The sequence below is a fragment of the Bombina bombina genome, chromosome 1 (assembly GCF_027579735.1).
Source record: "Bombina bombina isolate aBomBom1 chromosome 1, aBomBom1.pri, whole genome shotgun sequence".
NCBI classification, from domain to species: domain Eukaryota; kingdom Metazoa; phylum Chordata; class Amphibia; order Anura; family Bombinatoridae; genus Bombina; species Bombina bombina.
The window spans coordinates 1557972518-1557996379 of record NC_069499.1 but is presented as its reverse complement, the minus strand read 5'-3'; the positions used below and the strand labels follow the sequence as shown (position 1 = coordinate 1557996379).

The window sequence follows — 23862 nt, the reverse complement described above, 5'->3', positions numbered from 1 at the left end:
TGGGTGCTTAGTGACAGGGGTATCAATAAAGCTGGAAAAAGCCGAAGAGCAGCGAGATCAATGACTGATAAATATCACAGTCCACTGCTCATCGCTCCGTACTTGGTGCGCGGCTTTTTGACAGCTTTATTGATAAATTTGGCGAGTGTGTTCAGGTCCACGGCAGCAAGGTTAGGCGAACTTAGGCGGGCGTATTGGGGCCAGCGAATGCAGGTAAGTACAGAGCTTAATAACTAGAGGCCATCACAACTGTGGCCTACATCAATCATCAGGGAGGAACAAGGAGTTCCTTAGCGATGACAGAAGTATCCAAGATAATTCGGTGGGCGGAGGCTCACTCTTGTTATCTGTCAGCAATCTACATCCCAGGAGTGGACAACTGGGAGCCGGATTTTTTGAGCAGACAGATGTTTCATCCACGGGAATGGGAACTCCATCCGGAAGTCTTTGCCACCATGATTCTCAGGTGGAGCAGACCGGAATTGGATCTGATGGCGTCTCGTCAGAATGCCAAACTCCCGAGATACGGATCCAGGTCCAGGGATCCTCAGGCCAACTGATAGATGCCTTGGCAGTGCCTTGGTCGTTCAACCTAGCTTAGACTTAGGTTTAGGGGTTAATAAGTTTAATATAGAAGCGGCGGTATAGGGGGGGCAGGATAGAGGTTAATAACTTTAAGATAGGTGGCGACGGTATAGGGGGGGGCAGGATAGGGGTTAATAAATTTAATATAGGTGGCGGCGGTATAGGGGGCGGCAGTTTAGGGATTAATAGGTATTATGTAGGTGGTGGCGGGCTCCGGGAGCGGCAGTTTAGGGGTTAATAATTGTATTTAGTTGCGGCGGGGTCCGGGAGCGGCGGTTTAGGGGTTAGTAAGTTTATTTAGTTGCGGCGGGGGTCCGGGAGCGGCGGTTTAGGGGTTAAAAAGTATAATGTTGGTGGCGGCGGTGTAGGGGGGGCAGATTAGGGGTGTTTAGACTCGGGGTACATGTTAGGATGTTAGGTGCAGGCATTTCCCATAGAAATCAATGGGATATCGGGCACCAGCGAACATGAGCTCTCGCTGCTGTCAGACTCCCATTGATTCCTATGGGATCCGCCGCCTCCAGGGCGTTCGGCACATCTGGAGTGGCGTAAGAATCGATCTGTTTCAGACTGAGTCCGGCGGATCGTAGCTTACGTCACTAGATTCTACTTTTGACGGTCTGTAGGGCTTGATAACTACAGCAAATCAGCCTCGCCACAAATACGCTGCGGAATTCCAGCGTATTTGCGGTTGACGGCTTGATAACTAGAGGCCCAAGCCTGAAGCGCATTGAATATCGCTCTCAATTCAAGAATATTGATTGGAAGTAGAGACTCCGACCGAGTCCACACACCCTGAGCCTTCAGGGAAATCCAGACTGCTCCCCATCCTAGTAGACTGGCATCTGTTGTCACTATCATCCATGAGGGTCTGCGGAAGCACATCCCTTGGGACAGATGATCCTGCGACAACCATCAAAGAAGAGAGTCTCTTGTCTCTTGATCCAGATCTATCTGAGAAGATAAATTTGCATAGTCTCCATTCCACTGTCTGAGCATGCTCAGTTGTAGAGGTCTGAGATGAAAACAAGCAAACGGAATGATGTCCATTGCCACCACCATCAATCCAATTACCTCCATGCACTGAGCCACTGATGGCCGAGGATTGGACTGAAGGGCTCAGCATGTACTCATAATCTTTAACTTCCTGACATCCGTCAAGAAGATTTTCATGGATATAGAATCTATTAGAGTTCCCAGGAAAGGAAACCTTGTCTGTGGAATTAGTGAACTCTTTTCTAGATTCACCTTCCACCCGTGAGTCCTTAGAAAGGACAGAACCATGTCAGTATGAGACTTTGTCAGTTGATAAGACGACGCTTGGATCAGAATGTCGTCCAGATAATGCGCCACCGCAATGCCCCGCAATCTGAGAACCGCCAGCAAAGACCCTAGAACGTTCGTGAAGATCCTGGGTGCCGTGGCCAGCCTGAATGGTAGAGCCACGAACTGAAAATGTTTGTCCTGGAAAGCAAATCTTAGGAACTGTTGATGATCTTTGTGGATAGGAATGTGAAGGTATGCATCCTTTAAGTTCACGGTAGTCATATATTGACCCTCCTGGATCAATGGAAGAATTGTCCCGAATAGTCTCCATCTTGAAGGATGGAACTCTGAGAAACTTGTTTAGACTCTTGAGATCTAGAATGGGTCGAAACGTTCCTTCTTTTTTGGGAACCACAAAAAGATTTGAGTAAAACCCCTGTCCCTGTTCCTGTATTGGAATGGGACAAATTACTCCCATAGTGGAGAGGTCTTTTACACAACATAAGAACGCCTCTCTTTTTATCTGGTCTACAGACAATTGTGAAAGAAGGAACCTTCCCCTTGGGAAGGAATGTTTGAACTCCAGCTGATACTCTTGAGGCACGATTTCCAGTGTCCATGGATCTTGAACATCTCTTATCCAAGCCTGTACAAAGAGAGAAAGTCTGCCCCCTACTAGATCCGGTCCCGGATTGGGGGCCGTCCCTTCATGCTGTCTTGGGAGCAGCAGCGGGCTTCTTGGGTTGTTTACCCTTGTTCTACGCCTGATTGGGTCTCCAGACGGACTTAGCTTGTGCAAAATTCCCTTCCTGTTTAACAGAAGAGGAAGAGGGGACTCCCTTGAAATTTCGAAAGGAACGAAAATTATTCTGCCTGCCCCAGTGCTTAGATGTTTTATCCAGAGGTAGAAGGTGACAATTACCTCCCGTAATGTCAGAAATTATCTCTTTCAAGTCAGGTCTGAATAAGGTCTTACCTTTGAAAGGAATAGCCAAAAGCTTGGATTTAGAGGACACATCCGCAGACCAAGATTTTAACAATAAGGCTATGCGCACTAAAATGGCAAATCCTACATTCTTAGCCGCCAATTTGGCGATCTGGAAAACGGCATCCATAACAAAAGAATTCGCCAGCTTAAGGGCCTTTATTCTATCCAGAATTTCCTCTAAGGAAGTCTCAGTCTTACTGAGACTCTTCTAAGGCATCAAACCAAAAGGCAGCCGCAGTTGTGACTGGTACAATGCAGGCCGTCGGTTTTAATAGAAAACCTTGATGAATAAACAGCTTTTTTAGAAGACCCTCCAACTTCTTGTCCATAGGGTCTTTGAATGCACAGCTGTCCTCAATAAGGATAGTCGTACGCTTAGCCAGGGTAGATATAGCTCCCTCCACCTTAAGGACCGTCTGCCAAGAATCCCGAACGGTGTCCGCTATAGGGTACATTAGTAGGGGATGGTGATAATGGAATACCCGGTCTTTCCCATTCCCGTGTAATAATTTCCGAAATTCTCTTAGGAACCGGAAAAACATCAGAATAAGAAGGGACCTCTAAATATTTGTCCATCTTACACAATTTCTCTGGTGGGACCACAATAGAGTCACAGTCATCCAGAGTCAGCAAAAACTCATGCAACAACAGATGGAGATGTTCAAGCTTAAATCTGAAGGACATTACGTCCTAATCTGTCTGGGGCAATATACTTCCTGAATCAGACAATTCCCCGTCAGATAGAGCCTCCCTACCTCCCACTTCAGAACCCTGGGAGTGTACTTCAGGGATCGCCATCAAGGAATCAGAAGCCTGGACCACCTGGTTCTCTTTTCTACTACGTTTGCCTTGCAATACTGGCAACTTAGACAAAACCTCTGTAAGAGTGGATGACATAACTGCTGCCATATCCTGCAGAGTAAATTAGATGGATGCAGCTGATGGCGCTTGAGCGGGTGTTAAAGGCTGTGACGCTTGGGGAGAAGTTTGTGGCATACCCTGAGTCTCAAACCGAGTAGCATCATTAGATATACTATCCTTGAAAAAGATTTGCTCTTTAAATTGTAAAGCCCTCTCAGTACATGAGGGACAAAATGTAAGAGGGGGTTCCACATTGGCAGCTAAACACATAGAACAAGTATGTTCTAGTAGGTTAGCCATGATAAAAGAAAAACAAAGTGCAATATTGGTCGTGGTATAGAAAAAAATAATAATTGCAAAATATGTACTGCGCCTTTAAATATTAAAAGCAAATTTTTACTGCAAATTTTACTGCAAACGTGCAAGTAGAAATTAGGAGTTATATAATCTAACTTATTCCACCCTAAGGTTATTAATAACCCTTTGTATGGGATGACAAGCTAACCCCTGCACCAAGCCACAGCTCTGCTGTGGCGCCTACCTCACAACCAATGACCTCCGTGAACTGCCGCCTAGGACCGCTTGCAATCTTGAGGCCAAGCGGATATAGGAAACACCGGAGCCTCCAATATAACCTCCAATATAACTGTTGCCTAAGTCCTCCGTTGTCTGAGCCGTATAAGCAAGTGTGCAACTAAACGCGCAAACTAAGCCCCGCCCTTCATGGGCGGTATGGGAAAAAACTCCTCTGTGTACTGTCGGCCCATAGAAAAAAACAACTGCGTGGGCAATATTAATGTCAGGTAGACCCGACTGTGATAGCAATGTGTCCCCTCAATGCCAAATTTAATGTAATGTGTACTGTCGTCCACGGAGTAATAACTCCCCAAGTAGACATAGAGCGTAATCCAATCCCCAGCGTCAGCCTGCAAATCAAAGTTACCGGTTCTTTTGCCTTAAACCGGGCCATATATACACCACCCACTGCAATACACATAAATAATATAACAGTGAAATTTGTTGCATAACACTTGTAAGTTAATTTTTACCCCTTTTATGTTGTAGCAAGTAACGACCAGTCTGTTCTGAGCTTCACTGTCTCCCCAGAAACAAAAAGACTGTACATACCGCAGTGTTGATCACAATGTGAATCTGTCCCACACGAAGAAGAGGTCTCTTGTCATCACCTCCTGTAGATCTGTGGAGACAACAGGGCCTTATGTATAATCTGATAAGACCATCAGCAGAGCAGCACCAGCATGGGGAGTGAACAGAGAATATAGAATCTCCTCAGTTCCCGTTGTGAAAACACCTGATGCTCTCCCCTGAGAAAAATAGTACTCACTGGCACCATTTAAAAAAACAATAAAATCTTGATAGAAGAATCTAAACTAACACCTCACTTTACCTCTTCCTACACTAACACAGGCAAAGAGAATGACTGGAGTGGGAGGGAAGGGAGGAGCTATATATACAGCTCTGTTGTGGTGCTTTTTGCCTCCTCCTGCTGACCAGGAGGTGATATCCCATAAGTAAGGATGAAATCCGTGGACTTGTCATATCTTGTAAAAGAAAGGCGAAATAACAGAAACCTTATACTTTCCTAGCTTAGGTATCTGCATCAGGGAGATTGGCTAGGAAAATATGGTCACTCACTTTATTGATACACAGCCTCCCATGTAGAATGAACAACTTGTATTGTTAGACACAAAATGTTATACCTGTTTCTCTGATATAAAATTACTTGACTTAACCTTCTTACAGAGGGGCCAGAAATATCCACTCCCCTCCTTTGCCAGAAATATCCAAACCCCTCTTTTTACAACATGTCATAAAGTTTCACAGTCTTTGGCTGAAATTATAGAACACCTTATAACTTCTGATATGCATATATATTTCTAAACACAGATAGCCAATCCCTTAGTGATGTTGTGAGGAGTATTTTGATACCAAACACCATATATGTTGCATTATTTATGTTTCAGAGGCATTATTTTTAATAAAATTATATTACATTGTCCTGTCAATGACCTCATATGCCTGGATGGGGCACTGTGTTTCATCAGTCTCTGTGCTGAAAGGTGGTGCCAAGCACAGAGTCTTCCCCCCATATACTGAAGGTAAGAAGGGGGTACCTCAGAGAGGGGGGGCAGGCTCTGGGGGAGGGTGCATGGTGCAGCATGGCTCCTAAGATTCAGGTTCAAATACCAAAAAAGTAGGAGCACCTCTATGGGATAGGTGTAAAATAAGTACTTTATTCCAAAAAATCTCATAAAATCTTCTGTAACTGCAAACAGCAAAGGTCGAAGGATACAGGCTGAATCCCAATGACCCACTGACGCATTTCGGCTAATGAGTCATAATCATAGTGTGGTCAATTGGCCTTTTCTGGCCCCTTTTAAACTTAAGAGTTAATTTGAATGGGCTAAAACCAAAGACTGGGATTTAACTAGGATTGCACCAATACCATTTTTTTAAGAAAATACCGATACTTTTTTGAGTACTTGCCAATACCAATTACCTATACTTTTTTATTGTCATGTGACAGTTTCCCAAGCACATTACAACAGAGTCAGACTAACTAATGTTTGAAAATGGCTTCTTTAGAAGTATGAAGAACTGTAATGCTATTGGCACACTCCGGTGTTGGAATCAGTGGAGATTGATATGTCTGCTACACTGCTTAGGCGTTTTTAATACATAATTAATAAACAAGACTTTTTAAGTATCTCCGATTCCTGGGACTATGTTATTACAGTGCTCTGAAACTTGATTTTATACCCTGTCTGGGACTAATTAATACATTCCACAGATTGGGGGTAGACTAGTTAGTTATATAACACTCCGATTCATTGGGAGATGGCTGTTAATGGTGTGTTAACTTAAAAGTTCAAATGCTGTTTTGTGAACCCTGTTTATAACAGTCACGGACCTACTACACATAAAAGCTTAAAGGGACAGTACACTGTAAAATTGTTTTTCCATAAATGTATTTTAAATGACTTGTTATACCAACTGCAGACTATAAAATATTTGAGAAATTGCATTTTCGGGTTTATTTGTGTATCTGAAGTAGCTGGTTTTGTGCTTTGAAACCACAGCCTATTACAATGGGTTGAGCTTCAGGTAATATCAGATCTCATTATGTTATCACTTTGTGTACACATACTTGCTTCCTTATCTTATATTTGTCTGGAACACCAAAGCTCAATACATAGAGAGAACAATGGAAAATTATCATTTTATTAATTAACTATCATGCCCCCAATGAGGGTGTACAGGTATACCTCACTTTACAGCACTTCACTTTACAGCGTTTCGCTAATACAGCGCTTTGTGGAACTGAAGTTCAACTTCCAAGAAGTTTGAAACAGTGCTGTAATCTTTGTGAGATTGTGAGAAAAGTGACTGGCACCATTTTGCTATGCGCAATTCACCCTTTTTACAGCATTACTGCACAATCTGTGTCTCAGTGTTATAGTCTGACAAGTTTTACTACAGTAATTGTCACTATTTTACAGGTACAGTATTTATTGAATACTAATTGAATACTGTGCTGTGCGAGTGTTAAACTAAACATAGCACTATTGCACCTCTAATATATGTTAGTTCAAACATGTTTTCATGTTTTTAAACACACTGGCAAGTGAAAAGGAAGCTAAAACCGCCTTGGTTCACTTTAAGGCGGTTTTCACTTTACAGCGAGGCTCCGGTCCCTAACCCGCTGTATGAGCGGGGTATACCTGTAATCTCTTCTGCTAGTTGTGTTTACTTAGGCTTGTCAATAGCGTATACGCCAGTATCAAAACTTTCAGTATAGGTTGGGAAACCACAAGCTAAATCAGCTATTGCAAATGCTGAAATATGAGTAAAGGAGCTACTTGCAACAAATTTAATACACTCTAGAAGGTAAAAAGGATCATTGGGAATAATTTAAAGGTGAGAAAGTTTTTGGGTGAACTGTCCCTTTAAGCAAAAAATCTCCTAACCTGTCTGCTATCTTTTAATACCGGACGACTTCAGGAAAAGCTGCTGGCTGCAATATTTTAATCACACACCTAACCTGGCTGCTGACTGCAATCTCCACGCGCCGTCGATGTCTGAGTCAACCTTGTTAGGTGTTAGCTCCCTGCAATTGTGCGATCCCCGCCCCCCTCTGCTGTAGCGCGCGCTCTGATTTGTATTAGTGTGGCAGAAGCTCCCTCACGTCACGTCCCTCCTTCACTCACAGGGCTCAAAACGTATCGGCTGAGGCATTGGAGCATTGGAAACGAGTACAAGTACTTGTGAAAATGCTCAGTATCGGCACTGATACCGATACTAGTATCGGTATCGGTGCATCCTTAGATTTAACCCCTATCCTTACAATTCTTCTAAGATTACACACTAACAACCTCATCATCATAATGGCAGTGGGTAAGGGTGTGAAGAAAAATAGATAAATAAATAGAATACCCATAGGTGTGTTGTACATGATATATTAGTCATTGTTAAATAGAAATGTTCTTAGATTTAGCAGAATAATTTGCAAAAATGTTCAAAAATGTATATCTACAGAACATATCTACAATACATAATATATCATTACAACTAGTCTTTTGATTTCATATGTGTAATAACAATTGTATCAGAGTATTCAAAGCGTATCTTTGACTAGATGTCATCAATTTTATATATACACAGACTGGTACCTATAGACACCCAGATTGCCAGGGACAAATGGATACACAGACTTGTGGATAAACAAACATTAACAGAAAATCTTAATGTGTACTATGCATTATTTAACAAACATATCCATGTACATATATATATATATATATATATATATATATATATATATATATATATATACAGATATATGTATGTACCCACATAACACAATATGTTGTAGTAGTAATAATTAGACTTCCTTTTTGGTGTTTGGTATCATAACTGTTGTCTTAATACCATAATGTTGAAGCATTCCAATCATATATTGTCATATTGAACATAAATGTGGATTCATCCGATATATATATAAGACAATATTAAACAATAAAGAATAATGTATTGCTCTGGATACACAGTCTTGAAGACTTAAAACCATATGGTGTTCTAGTCTTCAGTCTGTGTATCCAGAAAACTTCTCTCTTACCCAACATGGACTCCCTATCACCTCCCCTGATATTGGGTTTGATAGTTTCCACTATGGTCCATCTAAGATATTTACTGTTTTTATTATGGATATTTTTGAAGTGAAGAACTAATGGTGTGGTCAGTTTGCCTAGCTTGATGCTGGACAAATGCTTGCAAATTCTATACCTCACCTCTCTTGTGGTAAGGCCTATATATTGTACATCACATTCTGTGTCTGCTATCGACCAGGAAATAGGGAAGTGACACGCTATTTTAGGGGAAGGGTGTTAAATTCAGTGTGGAACACAAAGGTTATCTGTAATTTTAAACTTATACTATTAAAGTTTATTTTTAAAGTGTTACCTTAAGGATAGGAATGAGTGCTACTTAAAGTCCCTTACTCTTTCTCCCTCTAAACAGTCCTATATGTCTATTTAAAGGGACAGCACCTGTACCAATCTTTTATTTAAGTGGTATTTTTCCTACCTTTATATGTAGTGCCAGTAACAATTCCTTTTCCTAGGGTTGACGTGAAACCACACTGCTAGACTCAGGGACTGGTAAAGGGGGCCTTTCAGGAATCAGATTCACCCAAAGTTGCATGTTGATAGCCCCAAAATCCAGTAAAGGATTGCCGTCATCTTCCTGCAGAAGGGCATGTTATATTCCCTCTAAACACCTTCTCAATACTTTCTATGGACGCTATTGATGAAGTCCATGTACTTTAAGATGGAAAGGGCTTGATCATGCCTCTTCTCCAGGTAGCAGGATGGAAAGAACCGGAAGCATTTCTTCACCTTCTTCGGGCCCACCCTCTGCCATCTCAGACCACAGCGACCCAAGACACAACATGCAACAGCCCCGGACCAGAGTACAACAAGCGCATAGAGATCCCACACCTGCCACCTCATGAACACTTAATCCTGGTGCCCTGCTAGCCTCCTCTATAATGCCAACCTCCGAGCCCCTATGAGCTCCTGCCTTAGGCCGCAAGTGAGATAGAGAGTCCTTAATCACACCACCCTTACTTTCTTTATGCCGCGAGCATGACTAATGGCTCACTGCACCAACCTGATGAGCCTCTCCGCCGCAGACATACTATGCTTAGGCCACAATCGTGCAAACTGATTGAGGATTTAACACAGCCATGCTTTCTATGGGCCGTGAGCCTGAATCTTAGGACACAAATACCACTTGTGCCTAGCACCTACAGGTAATCCCTTTCTCACAGATCCATTGAAACTTCCCACTGCCTCTGCCTCCGTGACACACACACCTCTATATGTTTGGTGTATTTCAAACAGCAATCTCCAAAGCACACACAATATCAGCCTCCAAACTGGATATCACTCACGGCAAACTTGATAACATCCGGACTTCATCTCCTCGATCCTAATCATCTGGTTCTGCCAGCGGATCTCTATGGAGACTCTACTCATTGCAGATGTCCAGTTATCCGACTCCAGCGTTTAGCGTCCGCTCTCCTCCCTCGGCTGGATGCGTGTGTGGCCTGTGACGTAAGAGGCAAAACTTCGGTCACGTGACCTGTAGTGGGGGTGCAAGGGAACCAATCCCAGCGAGTGCTCACTGGTATTCCAACGAACAAATTCAAAGACACAAAAGTAGGAGCACCCACATGGGATAGGTGTAAAATAAGTACTTTATTCCAAAAAATCTCATAAAATCTTCTGTAACTGCAAACAGCAAAGGTCGAAGGATACAGGCTGAATCCCAATGACCCACTGACACGTTTCGGCTACTGAGCCGTAATCGTAGTGTGGTCAATTGGCCTTTCCCGGCCCCTTTTATACTTGAGTTAATTTCAATTGTCTAAAACCAAAGACTGGGATTTAACCCCTATCCTTCCAATTCTTCTAAGATTACACATTAACAACCTCATCACCATAATGACAGTGGGTAAGGGTATGAAGAAAAATAGATAAATAAATATAATACCCACAGGTGTGTTGTACATGATATATTAGTAATTGTTAAATAGAAATGTTCTTGGATTTAGCAGAATAATTTTTTTTACACAAACGCGTTTCAGCCGATATATATATAACGGCCTTTCTCAATGTTAAACTAATGGAAATGATCATTTCCATTAAGTCTAACATTGAGAAAGGCCATTATATCGGCTGAAACGCGTTTGTTTAATTTTTTTTATCTTTGACAAAGTTTATTTATTTTAACTGCATGTAATCACTTCTGTCACCTGAAGCTGACGTTTCCTGCTATCGGCCAGGAAACAGGGAAGTGACACACGCTATTTTAGGGGAAGGGTGTTAAATTCAGTGTGGAACACAGAGCTTATCTGTAATTTTAAAATGATATTATTAAAGTTTATAGTTTAAGGATAGGAATGAGTGCTACTTAAAGTCCCTTACTCTTTCTCCCTCTAAACAGTCCTTCACGTCAACCCTCTAATTTTTGACGGCAGGCCTCCGTAGTGTGCTGAAAGCTCCTTCTGGCATGTGTGCAAGCATTGTGGGGACTCCCACACCAGGGCTGACTGCGTCAGTAAGAAGGACCCGTAGAGTGAATTTAATTACTAAATTAAACTATTAACCCCTAAACCTAACAACCCCCTCACTTTAAATTAAAATGACAAGACCCCTATCTTAAATTTTAAAAAAACCTACCTGGGAAATTAAAAAAACCTAAGTTTAAACTATAAATTAAACTAACATTACTATTATACTAAAATTAAAATAACTATCAATTTAATAAATTAAATTACAAATTAAAAAAACTAACACTACTAAAAAAATTAAATCTACAATTACAAAAAAATAAAAAATACTAAATTACAAAAAATAAGAAAATACTAAAGTACAAAAAATAACAAACACTAAATTACGAAAGATAACAAACAAAATTATCCAAATTAAAAACAATTACACCTAATCTAAAAGCCCTATAAAAATAAAAAAGCCCCCGAAAATAAAAAAACCCTAGCCTTTGTCCTAAAGAAATCAGCTCTTTTCCCTGAAAAAAAATACAAAGACCCCCCAACAGTAAAACCCACCACCCAACCAACCCCACAAAATAAAAAACCTAACTCTAAAAAAAAATAAGCTACCCATTGCCCTGAAAAGGGCATTCAGCTCTTTTTCCTGTCCTGAAAAGGGCATTCAGCTCTTTTAAGAAAAGTCCAAACCCTAATCTAAAAAATAAACCCACCCAAAAGAAAGTTAAAATAAACCTAACACTAACCCCCAACGATCCACTTACAGTTTCTGAAGTCCGGACATCCATCCTCATCCAGGCGGAGAAGTCTGCATCCAGGTAGTGAGGTCTTTATCTATCCAGTTGGAGTCTTCTATCTTCATCCAAGTGGCATCTTCTATCTTCATCCTGACGGCGCGGAGCGGGTACATCCTGAAGACATCCGACGCGGAGCATCCTCTTCATACGGTCGCCGCGTATACTGAATCTTCAATGCAAGGGAGCCTTTTTTAAAATGGCATCCCTTGCATTCCTATTGGCTGATTTGATTTGTGAAATTCAAATCAGCCAATAGGATGAGAGCTACTGAAATCCTATTGGCTGTTCAAATCAGCCAATAGGATGAGAGCTTCTGAAATTCTATTGGCTGATTTGAATAGCCAATAGAATTTCAGTAGCTCTCATCCTATTGACTGATTTGAACAGCCAATAGAATTTCAGTAGCTCTCATCCTATTGGCTAATTTGAATTTCACAAATCAAATCAGCCAATAGGAATGCAAGGAACGCCATTTTGAAGACTCCCTTGCATTGAAGATTCAGTATATGGTGGCGAACGTATGAAGACAATGCTCAATGCCAGATGTCTTCAGGATGACATCTGGCGTAATTTTCATTTAAAGTTAGGGGGTTGTTAGGTTTAGGGGTTAATAGTTTAATTTAGTTTTTGGCGATGTGGAGGGGGTGGCGGTTTAGGGGTTAATAGGTTTATTTAGTGGTAGTGATGTGTGAGGCCAGAGGTTTAGGGGTTAATAACTTTATTTAGTGACGGCGATGTCGGGGAGCGGCGGAATAGGGGTTAATATCTTTATTATAGTGTGGGCGATGTTGGGGTGTGGGGGAATAGGGGTTAATAACTTTATTATAGTGGTGGCAATGTCAGGGAGTGACGGAATAGAGGTTAATAAATTTTATTAGTGGCGGCGATGTCGGGAGCGGCAGATTAGGGGTTAATAACTTTAATATAGTGTTTGCGATGCGGGAGGGCCTCGGTTTAGGGGTTAATAGGTAGTTTATGGGCGTTAGTGTACTTTGTAACAGTTTAGTTATGAGTTTTGTGTAACAGTTTTGTTGCGTAAAACTCATAACTACTGGTCTCAGATTGTGAAACGGATTGTGTCGGTATAGGGTGTAACGCAAGTTTTTAGCCTCACCGCAAAACTTGTAATGGCAGCGCTAGGGAAATCCCACACAAAAACGTAATTTTTTTTGTGTACAGGACTAACATTGCATTACAGGCTAAAATGCTTGCGTTACAGCTATACCGACAAGACTCGTAATGACTGCGTTGCTGTTTTAAAGCTGAAATGCATGCATCCCTGAATAGTAGAGTCTTTAGGGAGTGCTTGAAGCTGTTAAAACTAGGGTAGAGTCTTGTGGAGCGAGGCAGGGAGTTCCACAGAATGGGAACTAAGGAAACGGGCCAGATTAGGGCACACCTGGAGCCGGGAGGGGGTTAGCTGGTACACCCTGAGTCACCAGCCTGCTTCTACCAGTACATATGTGTACTCGTACAAAATATGAGTACTGATTTGGCTTGAACATCTTTATGTTCTATACCGAATATGCTGATATACACATGAGGCGCCCCTCTGTTTTATGCTTTCTTCATCTGGTGCAGATGGTAGGACAAGGTGCAATAATGGCTAAGTTGGACGTGGATTTGATTCACGCCGATGGATCACCATTGACTAGGTTTCAATTCAGGAAAGTTCTGGGCTAGGTCGAACAGTGGGCAGGTCTCTACCCATCTTGTATTGTCCCTCACTTGTTTAGAGTAGGTGCTGCAATGACTGCAGCAGAGTTGGGATGTTCTGCGGACCTTATTTCATTGGGCCATTGGCGATTCCAGAGCTACAGATCATACGTCAGACCTCTGCATCAGTTCAGTAAAATGTTTGACCATTGTGTTATTGTTAAAGGTGGTGTCCTTTTGTTTGTAACTGTTGTGTCTTTTCCAGATCTGGATAGTTGGGTATTCCTTTGTGCATTGGGCGGCAATTTGATCGTTTGCAGTACCAGATAATATCTAGCTTTTACTCCCTCTGTCTAGGGCTGTTGCTTGATGGTTAGGGAGTAGGGGGTTTTGCTGGGCAGCTGTGATTGCGTTATTACAGGATGCCGCCAGGAGGTGAGAAAAACCTCAAATCATTATAATTCATCTGGGCGGCAATGATGTGGGAGCTGTTCCCACTCTTGAATTAATTAAAATCATGCAGGCAGATCTGTGCTGGCTTAGTGTGTGGTTGCCTTGTGTGCGGATCGGCTCGTCCAACATTATTCCCAGATTGACGTTGAGGCACTTGGTGTGCCATAAGGCAGCGTTGTAAGTTCATAAAAAAATTAATAGGGACATGCACAAGTTTGGAGGAGCTTGAGGGTTTTGTTATGAACATGGGAATATGTCGTCAGCTGATAAAAGTCTTTTTTGCCCGTATGGAGTACATTTAACGGATATGGTTGTTGATTTGTTCTTACATAATATTTGGCATGCCATACTTCTAAATTAGTAATTGGGTGTGGCGGCAAGAGTCTGGCCCTGTTTAGCGGGTCTCTCCTCTTATGGCGGGTGGTCAGGACCCTAGTTGCTGGCTGTAACAAGGTCAGGTGACGGCCAATGCAGTAAGGGTTTTGTCCTCAAGCTCAAACCTTAAGGATTCCCTAACTGGTTTGTGGCAGGCCGAGAACTCACAATATGTTGCGTGAAGCTCAGCTCCGCTTGTTGTCAGCAGCTTTGGGCCCATGAGCATGTATTGTGCAGAGGTATCTATACTTAGGCCCTGATTGCCGCTACCTGTTTAGTTATTTATTTAAGTTGCTGACGGTTCTTATCATTGTTCTATAATAAATGCGACCCACGGGTCTTATTTCCACCTCTTGTGTGAGTGTGTTCATTTCATAGTAAATATAATTACAGTTACATTTGGTTAAGTTTTTCTATATCAGTTATTTGGAGTCAGATACTCAAGACGATAGGAAGTTCCCTTTTGTGCAATTTCAAGTTTTTAATAAATAATGTTATTTCTAGTATCTTTTAAGGGACCTTGTAGTTCTACATAGCTTGCAAATTAGGAGGTAAATCTCCCTGCCCTTATTTTGTTCTATGTATGTCCCATTTACGCTGCAGGACACCTCATACAACCCAAAACATGCTGCAAAAATATCAAAAACTCTGCTCATAATATCAAAGCTTATCCCCTGGTTTGTCTGACGCAACAACCTGACCATCCATCTGCCACCCCCAGACACCACAGACTCTGGACCACAAAATTCCACCCCATAACTTCTGCTTTTGTAGTCTTTAAAATCTCATTAAAAATACCATTTTAAAGAGACATAAAACTCATTTTTTTATTTTATGATTCAGATAGAGCATACAATTTAAAAAAAATTATTCTATGATTCCTTTTGTTAAAGGAGCAGCAATGTACTACTGGGAGCTAGCTGAACACACCTGGTGAGCCAATGACAAGAGGCATATATGTGCAGCCACCAATCAGCAGCTAGTTCCCAGTAGTGTATTGCTGCTTCTGAGCCTAACTAGGTATGAATTTCAAGAAAGGATACCAAGAAAATGAAGCAAATATCAATATATATGTAAATTTAAGTATAAGTAAATTTAAATATAAGTAAATTGGAATTTTCTTTAAAACTGCATTCTCTAAATGAATTTTTTAATTTTACTGTCCCTTTAACCACACTCCAGAAACAGCAGTTTAGCAATGTACAACAAAGGTTCCACAGACTTTAATGACAATCTATACTGCAGTCAGCACTTGGGCAAAGATGATATAAACCAGGAATGCAATCAGTACACATAAGTGTACCAGTGTGTACTGGTCCAGACTTCTGTAATCAGGTCAAGCAGTATATTATTCCCTTGCTTCTAGGTAACAATACAAACTTATATGATTCTGTAATATCTTGCAGTTTCAGCAAGCTTTAGATAATCTTTCCCCAGTAGTTAGATTAGCAATCTACTACAGTCACCGCAAATTATGTAATGAATCAGCAGTGCTCTCTATAGAAAGTTTTACTAGCCGGGTGGCATATGAAGTAGCCGGGTGAAGGCAATTTAAAGTTTGAAATATTATACCCTTTTCTGTTACTTAAAGGGACCGTCTACTCCAGAATTGTTATTGTTTAAAAAGATAGATAATCCCTTTATTACCAATTCTCCAGCATTGCATAACCAACATGGCTATATTAATACAATGTTTACCGCTGTGATTATCTTTTATCTACTCCTCTGCAGACTGCCCCCTTATTTTAGTTCTTTTAACAGACTTGCATTTTAGCCAATCAGTGCTGACTCAATATTATCTATATGGCACACATGAACTAGCGCCATCTTGCTGTGAAAACAAATGCCAAAATACACTGAGATAAGAGGCAACATTCAAGGGCTTAGAAATTAGCATATGAGCATACCTAGGTTTAGCTTTCAACATGGAATACCAAGAGAACGAAGCGAATTTGATGCTAAAAGTACATCGGAAAGTTGTTTAAAATTGCATGCACTTTCTGAATCATGATCAAGTTAATTTTAACTAGACTGTCCCTTTAAGCTAAGGGGGGTATCTGTCCCACCCGGAGTAAACACTGCAGAAAACAAAGACAACTAAATGTCCGTTTCTTTTTCTTCATTGTAGCTCCATTTTAGAGGAAGAAACACAGTATTTTGGGATTTACATAGCATTCTGGTATTTATAGTTCCCTATTGCCCTCTCAGTATTGTGCCACTGTAATTCTGGAATCTAATTCCCAGCATGCATTGTAAAATGGTGTGTTATACAACAATACAATGTTCTCTTTTACAAAAATATTTAATTTTTCATTATAAAAAAATTCCAGTAGAAAACTTTGATCGACTGGAACAAAATCAAGGCAGGACAACTTACCACAAACCCTCAAACAATATGTTACAGTAAAATAACATACATTTTGGGCTATATCTGATATGTAATTCTACTCTTCATCAGATCTTCCAAAGTTACTTAAAGGGACAGTAAAGTCAAAATTAAACGTTGATGATTCAGATAGAGCTGCAATTTTAAACAACTTTCCAATTTACTTCTGTTATCCAATTTGCTTTGTTCTCTTGGTATCTTATATTGAAGAGTAAAACTCGGTCGGCTCATAAGAGTTCAGGAGTGTGCACGTGTCTTTAGAACTCTATGGCAGCAGAGATTTGCAGCATTATTTGTAGCTTGTTATACAATGTTGCAAAACACTGCTGCCATAGAGTACTAAAGACACGTGCACACTCCTGAGCTCGTATGAGCCTACTGAGTTTTACTCTTCAATATAAGATACCAAGAGAACAAAGCAAATTGTATAACAGAAGTAAATTGGAAAGTTGTTTAAAATTGCATGCTCTATCCGAATCATCAACATTTAATTTTGACTTTACTGTCCCTTTAAGTTATGTGCTTTTTCTTATTCGAATGGATAATAAAAAAATATCATAGATACTTATGGCTGGTGGCGATTATTAGCTGTTAATGAGGTTTAGATCCCACCTACAATAACACAGGCACCAATGCTACTGTTCTTTAAAGGGACATAAAACCCACATTTATTCTTTTATGATTTTTTTCTTTTAGAGGATGCAATTTTAAACATCTTTCTAATTTACTCATATCTAGATAGGCGTAGTAGCTGCTGATTGGGAGCTGCACATAGATGCCTCATGAGATTGGCTCACACATGTGCATTGCTATTTCTTCAACAAAGGATATCTAAAGAAGGAAACAAATTAGATAATAGAAGTAAATTGGATTGTTGTTTAAAATTGTATTCTCTATCTGAGTCATGAAATACAATTGTTGCTTTTAGTGTCCCTTTATCCCTAGCTGCCACCTCCCAAACTGCAATATTACTCAACCACAACCTCACCCCCCTAACTCCATGACCTCACCAGGCATGGTTCTTTTTAACCACAAAATCTCAGTTATCACAACTGCGACACAAATCCTAACTGCAACAGATATTCGACCTCCTCTACCACAATTAATGTTACAGAAATCGTTATTGTGTTAAGAATTCTCCAAGCCATCAGAAAGTGAAATGTGTTGTTAGTCACAGTCTTAAATGAAGCATCAGTCCATGAATAAGATAGGGTGGGCTAGTGGATTAGGGTTGCCACCTGTCCCGGTCTCACCGGGACAGTCCCGGTCTGGGACTGTATGTCCTGTGTCCCGGAACTAGCCTCCAATGTCCCGGCCTGCCCAGCTACCTGTCACTCACGCTGTCACACACAACAATTTTTATTATTTTAAACTTAGATCTTGTGAGTCTGACATGTGTGAGTGAACAGGGCACCTCCCCCCATACTGTGAGTACAGGAAGTGACAGGAATGGGGGCTGTCCGGCCTTACAGCAGTCAGTGTTTGAATTGGAGGCGAAGCTTGTGGTTAAGGCCACTCAAGTTGCACGGGCTGAGACCTTGCTGAAAGTTGGCCGCATTGTGGCATCCATGCCGGGACGGAGGCTTAGGATCTACAGTATAGGGGAAGATATACCCCATCTACACGGGGTAGTGAATTCAACACATGTAGTACACAGAACTCTACATGGCAAGTTGGGGAATTTGACCCGCTCAAGCATATGTTGGAAATCGCAAGTATTTGGTTTTCTGTGCCGTGGGTAACACTAACAATTGTGCTAATATAAAAATACATATTCCGGTGGTAATCCTAATTGCACTAAGTTCTGGGTTGTAAGCTCAAGGTAGCTGACTTCTAACAGTTCCCTCTGTGTGCCCCAGTATATGATATCCCAAGGGGAGTTCAGGTGTGGAGGTAGAGGTGTTCTGTGTTCTAAAATAATAAGCCCTAAAGAAGTGAGTTATTACAAGGTCCCTAAAAAGGGGATTATAAAATCTGTCCTGAAGTGCTCTCTAAGGACTGTTAATACTGAGTTTATTTAAAGGCTGGAACTTCTACCTGAATAACGGGAAGATTTGTATGGAGTCAAAGACCCCCTGGAAAAAAAAAATATATATATTTTTTGCATTGTTTTTGCTTTATTACACCTACAGAATGCTAAGGTGATTAATATAAAGCTGATACTGTCTAAATATATACAAAAGGTTCTCTGGTCTCTTTTTATTTGTCTTTGAAGGAAAGTTCACCCTTATAATGTATATTGAAGTAGACTGGAAAATTTTAAAGTTTTTGGGTAATGCCTGCAAATCCAAATACAGGATTTTAACAATAAGATAGATATATATATATTGATTTCATAATGAATTTGAGGCTGTGAGAAGCCATGCCCCCAAGCCACGCCCTTAGACACACCCTTTCCACGCCCACTTAAAAGGTGTCCAGGAATTTTCTGGGCAAAAGGTGGCAACCCTATAGTGGATGCTTGCGGAAGTCAGGTAGGTGTCTGGAGCACTACATGACAGGATATAGTGCTGTTCTCTAGTGCTCTTGCAAATGGATAACAATCTTGCAAAACTGCTGCCATATAGTGCTCCTAAGCATAAGTCCCTGCTTTTCAACAAAAGATAACAAGATAACAAAATAAAATTGGTAATAGAAGTACATTAGAAAGTTTTTTAAAATCACATGCTCTATCTGGATCAAGAAAAGAACACGGGTTCCATATTCCTTTAAAGGTACACTAAAGTCAAAATTAAACTTTCATGATTCAGATAGAGCGTGCAGTTTTAAGATCATTTCCAATTTACTGCAATTCTCAAACTGTGCACAATTGTTCTATATGCAGACTTTCTGTGGCACCAGCTACTACAAGGCATGTGCAATAGTTAACAGTGTATATGTAAATGAGTCTTTGATTGGCTGATGGCTGTCAGATGATATGGGGGAGGCAAATTGAAATAAGTTTTGAAATTTGTCTGAAAAAAATCTACTGCTCATTTAAAATTCAAGTAAGTGTTATTGCTTTGTCTTTTTATAATACACTGGTTGATTATGCAATTCTACTGTATTTAATAGTCGTTTAACACTGTTAGAGACTGCCCATTTATTATTTATTTACTGTCAGTCTTAAATCATGGGTTAAACTAGAAAGTGTAAAAGAAAGTCTCTTTATGCCCTTTGCATAATTTGCTTCTGTCTCCTCTCTACACTGCTGCCGTGCTGCAGGATGGAGTTAAAGAGACAAAGTCAAAATTAAACTTCCATTGTTCACATGGAAAGTAAAATTTTAAGAGACTTTTTAATTTACTTTTATTACCAACAGGGCCGGCATGGGAATAAAAAGCAGCCCCGTAAAAATTTGAAGAACAGTCCTATTTTCCGTTGATTCAGTAAAATGCACACACTCAATTTTTCTCAAAGGGGATTACTGGGATACTCCTTCCCCTAATATTTTGTTTTATAATTATATTATATTAGTTTGTATGAAAAGAAAGTGCCAGATTGTTATGTGCACTTACATCCATTAATAACCCCTTTAAAGGGACAGCAAACCTATAAAATGATGTTATATAATTCTGCACATAGTGCAGAATTATATAACATTATATTAGTGGTATCGTTATAAAACCTAATATTGCCTTTGATTTTTTTATAAATATACCTGTTTCTCAGACCCGCTCTCTGTACTCTGCTGAGAGGGTCGTTTTTGTTTACACAGCGCATCGGGCCAGCTGTATAGTCACAGCCCGGCCCGACCGCACCATAACACTAAGTGCAGCTCGCTCCTGCTGTCAGACAGAGCTGGCCCGATGCGCTGTGTAAAAAAAACAGACCCGCTCAGCAGAGTACAGAGAGCGGGTCTGAGAAACAGGCATATTTATAAAAAAATCAAAGGCAATATTAAGTTTTATAACGATACCACTAATATAATGTTATATAATTCTGCACTATGTGCAGAATTATATAACATTATTTTTTAGGTTTACTGACACTTTAAATTGTAGCTTTCCAGCCCCAGCTGCTGCAGCCCTCCGGGAAATCTCCTGGTTTCCTGGTAGGCCAATCCATCCTTGGTTACCAAATTTAACTTGTTTTTTGGTATCCTTTGTTAAAAAACATACCTCTGTAGGCCCAAGAGCAACAAGACACTGCTGGGAGCTAGCTGCTGACTGCTGGCTATGCCCATATGCCTCTTGTCATTGACTCACTAGATGTATTCTGCTAGGTCTTAGCAATGCCTGCTCTGGACCTGACCTTTGCAGGGGTTAAACACATAATTATATGTCAGCAATATTACAATAATAAAATGGTCTAACAGATTATAGTATTTACTTTTTACACTTTTCTGTCCCTTTAAAAGTTGTTTTTATGAGGAGCAACTTAAGTTAATCATTCAGTGTGGGTGCCTTAGGGATATGGGGATAGATGTGCGCAAGCGAAAAGGGGTATATTGCAGCACTTTGCGCACGTCAGAAGTAGTGCACGTATTATGAGTTGAAAGTAAACACTTTTGCTTGAGTACAATTGAATTTAATGCACATTGGGATAGCACGACTTCAGAGCTATGGTTAACTATTACGCCAGACAAAAATACATTTAAATCTAGTTACATTTGTAATAACACAAGCTAATAACAATTATTTTTAAACAAAATTGCATAAAAAGGGCTCTAAGATATGAAATCTTAGGTGTTAGAAAAAAAAAGGACTGCAAAGGGCTTTAACATAGAGATACATACATATACATGTTTAAATATGTATATGTATGTGTGTGTATATATGTGTAAGTTTATATGTGTGTACATATGTATTTATATGTGTATTTATGTATTACAGGCTATGAATATGGCAAACTGCCGAAACGTGTAAGCCCGTGTGCTGCCCTTTCCTCTCTCACAATTTTTATAGGTGGCATGCTGTCACGATTTTAATAATCTAAATAAAGTCTATCGTTTTACTGATTGGAGTGTGGCATCCTGTTTTTGATTTATATTTATGTATTTACAGATATATTTACACATATAAACACAAAACTACATATATAGAAATATATATCATAGAGCTGTGCATTTGTTTTCGTACAAATGCACATTTGGGACGAAAATCTAATTTTCGTTTCATTTTAACGAAATGAATATCAGAAAAAACGCAAAAAGAAAAAGAAAAAATATGAAAAAATTCTAACAAAAATTGTCAGTATTCATTTGTTTACTTTATTTTTTTAAGGGGTTAATACTTACCTCATGGCGCTCTGGAGAGCACATAAAGGTTCGTATTGTAGCTAAAGGTGAACTTTTCACCTGTAGCTTTGAAAAATATACATTTGTTTAAACGAAAACAAATGTAAATGTTTAATTAAAATTCAAAATTTTAAACAAAACAAATACCGACTAGTGCAGCCTGTGAATATTCTGAAAAGCAAATGTCCCTTTGGAACGAAAATGTAGTCTGAAATGAAAATTCTTGGCTGCACATCTTTTATATACAGTGAGGGAAACAATTATTTAAACCCCTGCTGATTTTGTACATTTGCCCACTGACAAAGAAATGATCAGTCTATAATTTTAATGGTAGGTTTATTTGTATAGTGAGAGACAGAATAACAACAACAAAATCCAGAAAAACGCATTTAAAAAAAGTTATAAAATGATTTGCATTTTAATGAGTGAAATAAGTATTTGATCCCCTATCAATCAGCAAGATTTCTGGCTCCCAGGTGTCTTTTACACAGGTAACGAGCTGAGAAAAGGAGCACTCCTAATCTCAGCTTGTTACCTGTATAAAAGACACTTGTGCCCAGTAGCAATCAATCAATCAGATTCCAAACTCTCCACTATGGCCAAGACCAAAGAGCTGCCCAAGGATGTCAGGAACAAGATTGTAGACCTACACAAGGCTGGAATGGGCTACAAGACCATCGCCAAGAAGCTTGGTGAGAAGGTGACAACAGTTGGTGCAATTATTTGCAAATAGAAGAAACACAATGCAAGATCTCACCTCGTGTAGCTCAATGCAAGATCTCACCTCGTGGAGTTTAAATGATCATGAGAATGCTCATGATCATTGGATTGGATCAGCCAATAGAATTGACCTCACATTCTATTGGCTGATCCAATCAGCCAATCAGATTGAACTTCAATCCGTTTGGCTGATTAAATCAACCAATCGGATTTTTCCTACCTTAATTCCGATTGGCTGATAGAATCCTATCAGCCAATCGGAATTCGAGGGACGCAATTTTGGATGACGTAATTTAAAGGACCCGTCATTCGTCGTTAGTTGTCGTGCTGGAAGGATGCTCCACGCCGGATGTCTTCAAGATGGAGTCGCTCCTCGTCGGATGGATGAAGATAGAAGATGCCGCTTGGATGAAGCCTTCTCCCGGTCCGGATGTCCTCTTCTGCCCGGATAGGATGAAGATTTCTGCCGGTGTGGATGTCCTCTTCTGCCCCATCGGATGAACACTTCTGGACGGATCGGATGACCACTTGTGCCTGGCTGGGTGAAGACGGCTCAAGGTAGGGTGATCTTCAATGGGGTTGTGTTAGGTTTTTTAAGGGGGTATTGGGTGGGTTTTAGAGTAGGGGTGTGTGGGTGGTGGATTGTAATGTTGGGGGGGTATTGTATTGTTTTTTTACAGGTAAAAGAGCTGATTACTTTGGGGCAATGCCCCACAAAAGGCCCTTTTAAGGGCTATTTGTAATTTAGTATAGGGTAGGGCATTTTATTATTTTGGGGGGCTTTTTTATTTTATTAGGGGGCTTAGATTAGGTGTAATTAGTTTAAACTTCTTGTAAAAAAAAAATAATTCTTTAATTTAGTGTTTTTTCCCCCTGTAATTTAGTTTATTGAATTTAATTGTAGTTAATTGTAGGTAGTTTAGGTAATTTATTTAATGATAGTGTAGTGTTAGATGTAATTGTAAC

General features: G+C 40.2%; 1 protein-coding gene across 1 annotated transcript in view; it reads right to left on the bottom strand.

The window, feature by feature from the left end:
* Positions 1 to 22181, bottom strand: part of CYGB (cytoglobin) — a 101024-nt gene extending 78843 nt beyond the window's left edge. Inside the window, exon 1 of the mRNA XM_053688718.1 lies at positions 22177 to 22181. Coding sequence (XP_053544693.1) covers positions 22177 to 22181 — 5 coding nt within the window. The remainder of the gene's footprint in view (positions 1 to 22176) is intronic.
* Between the last annotated feature and the right edge of the window lie 1681 nt (positions 22182 to 23862).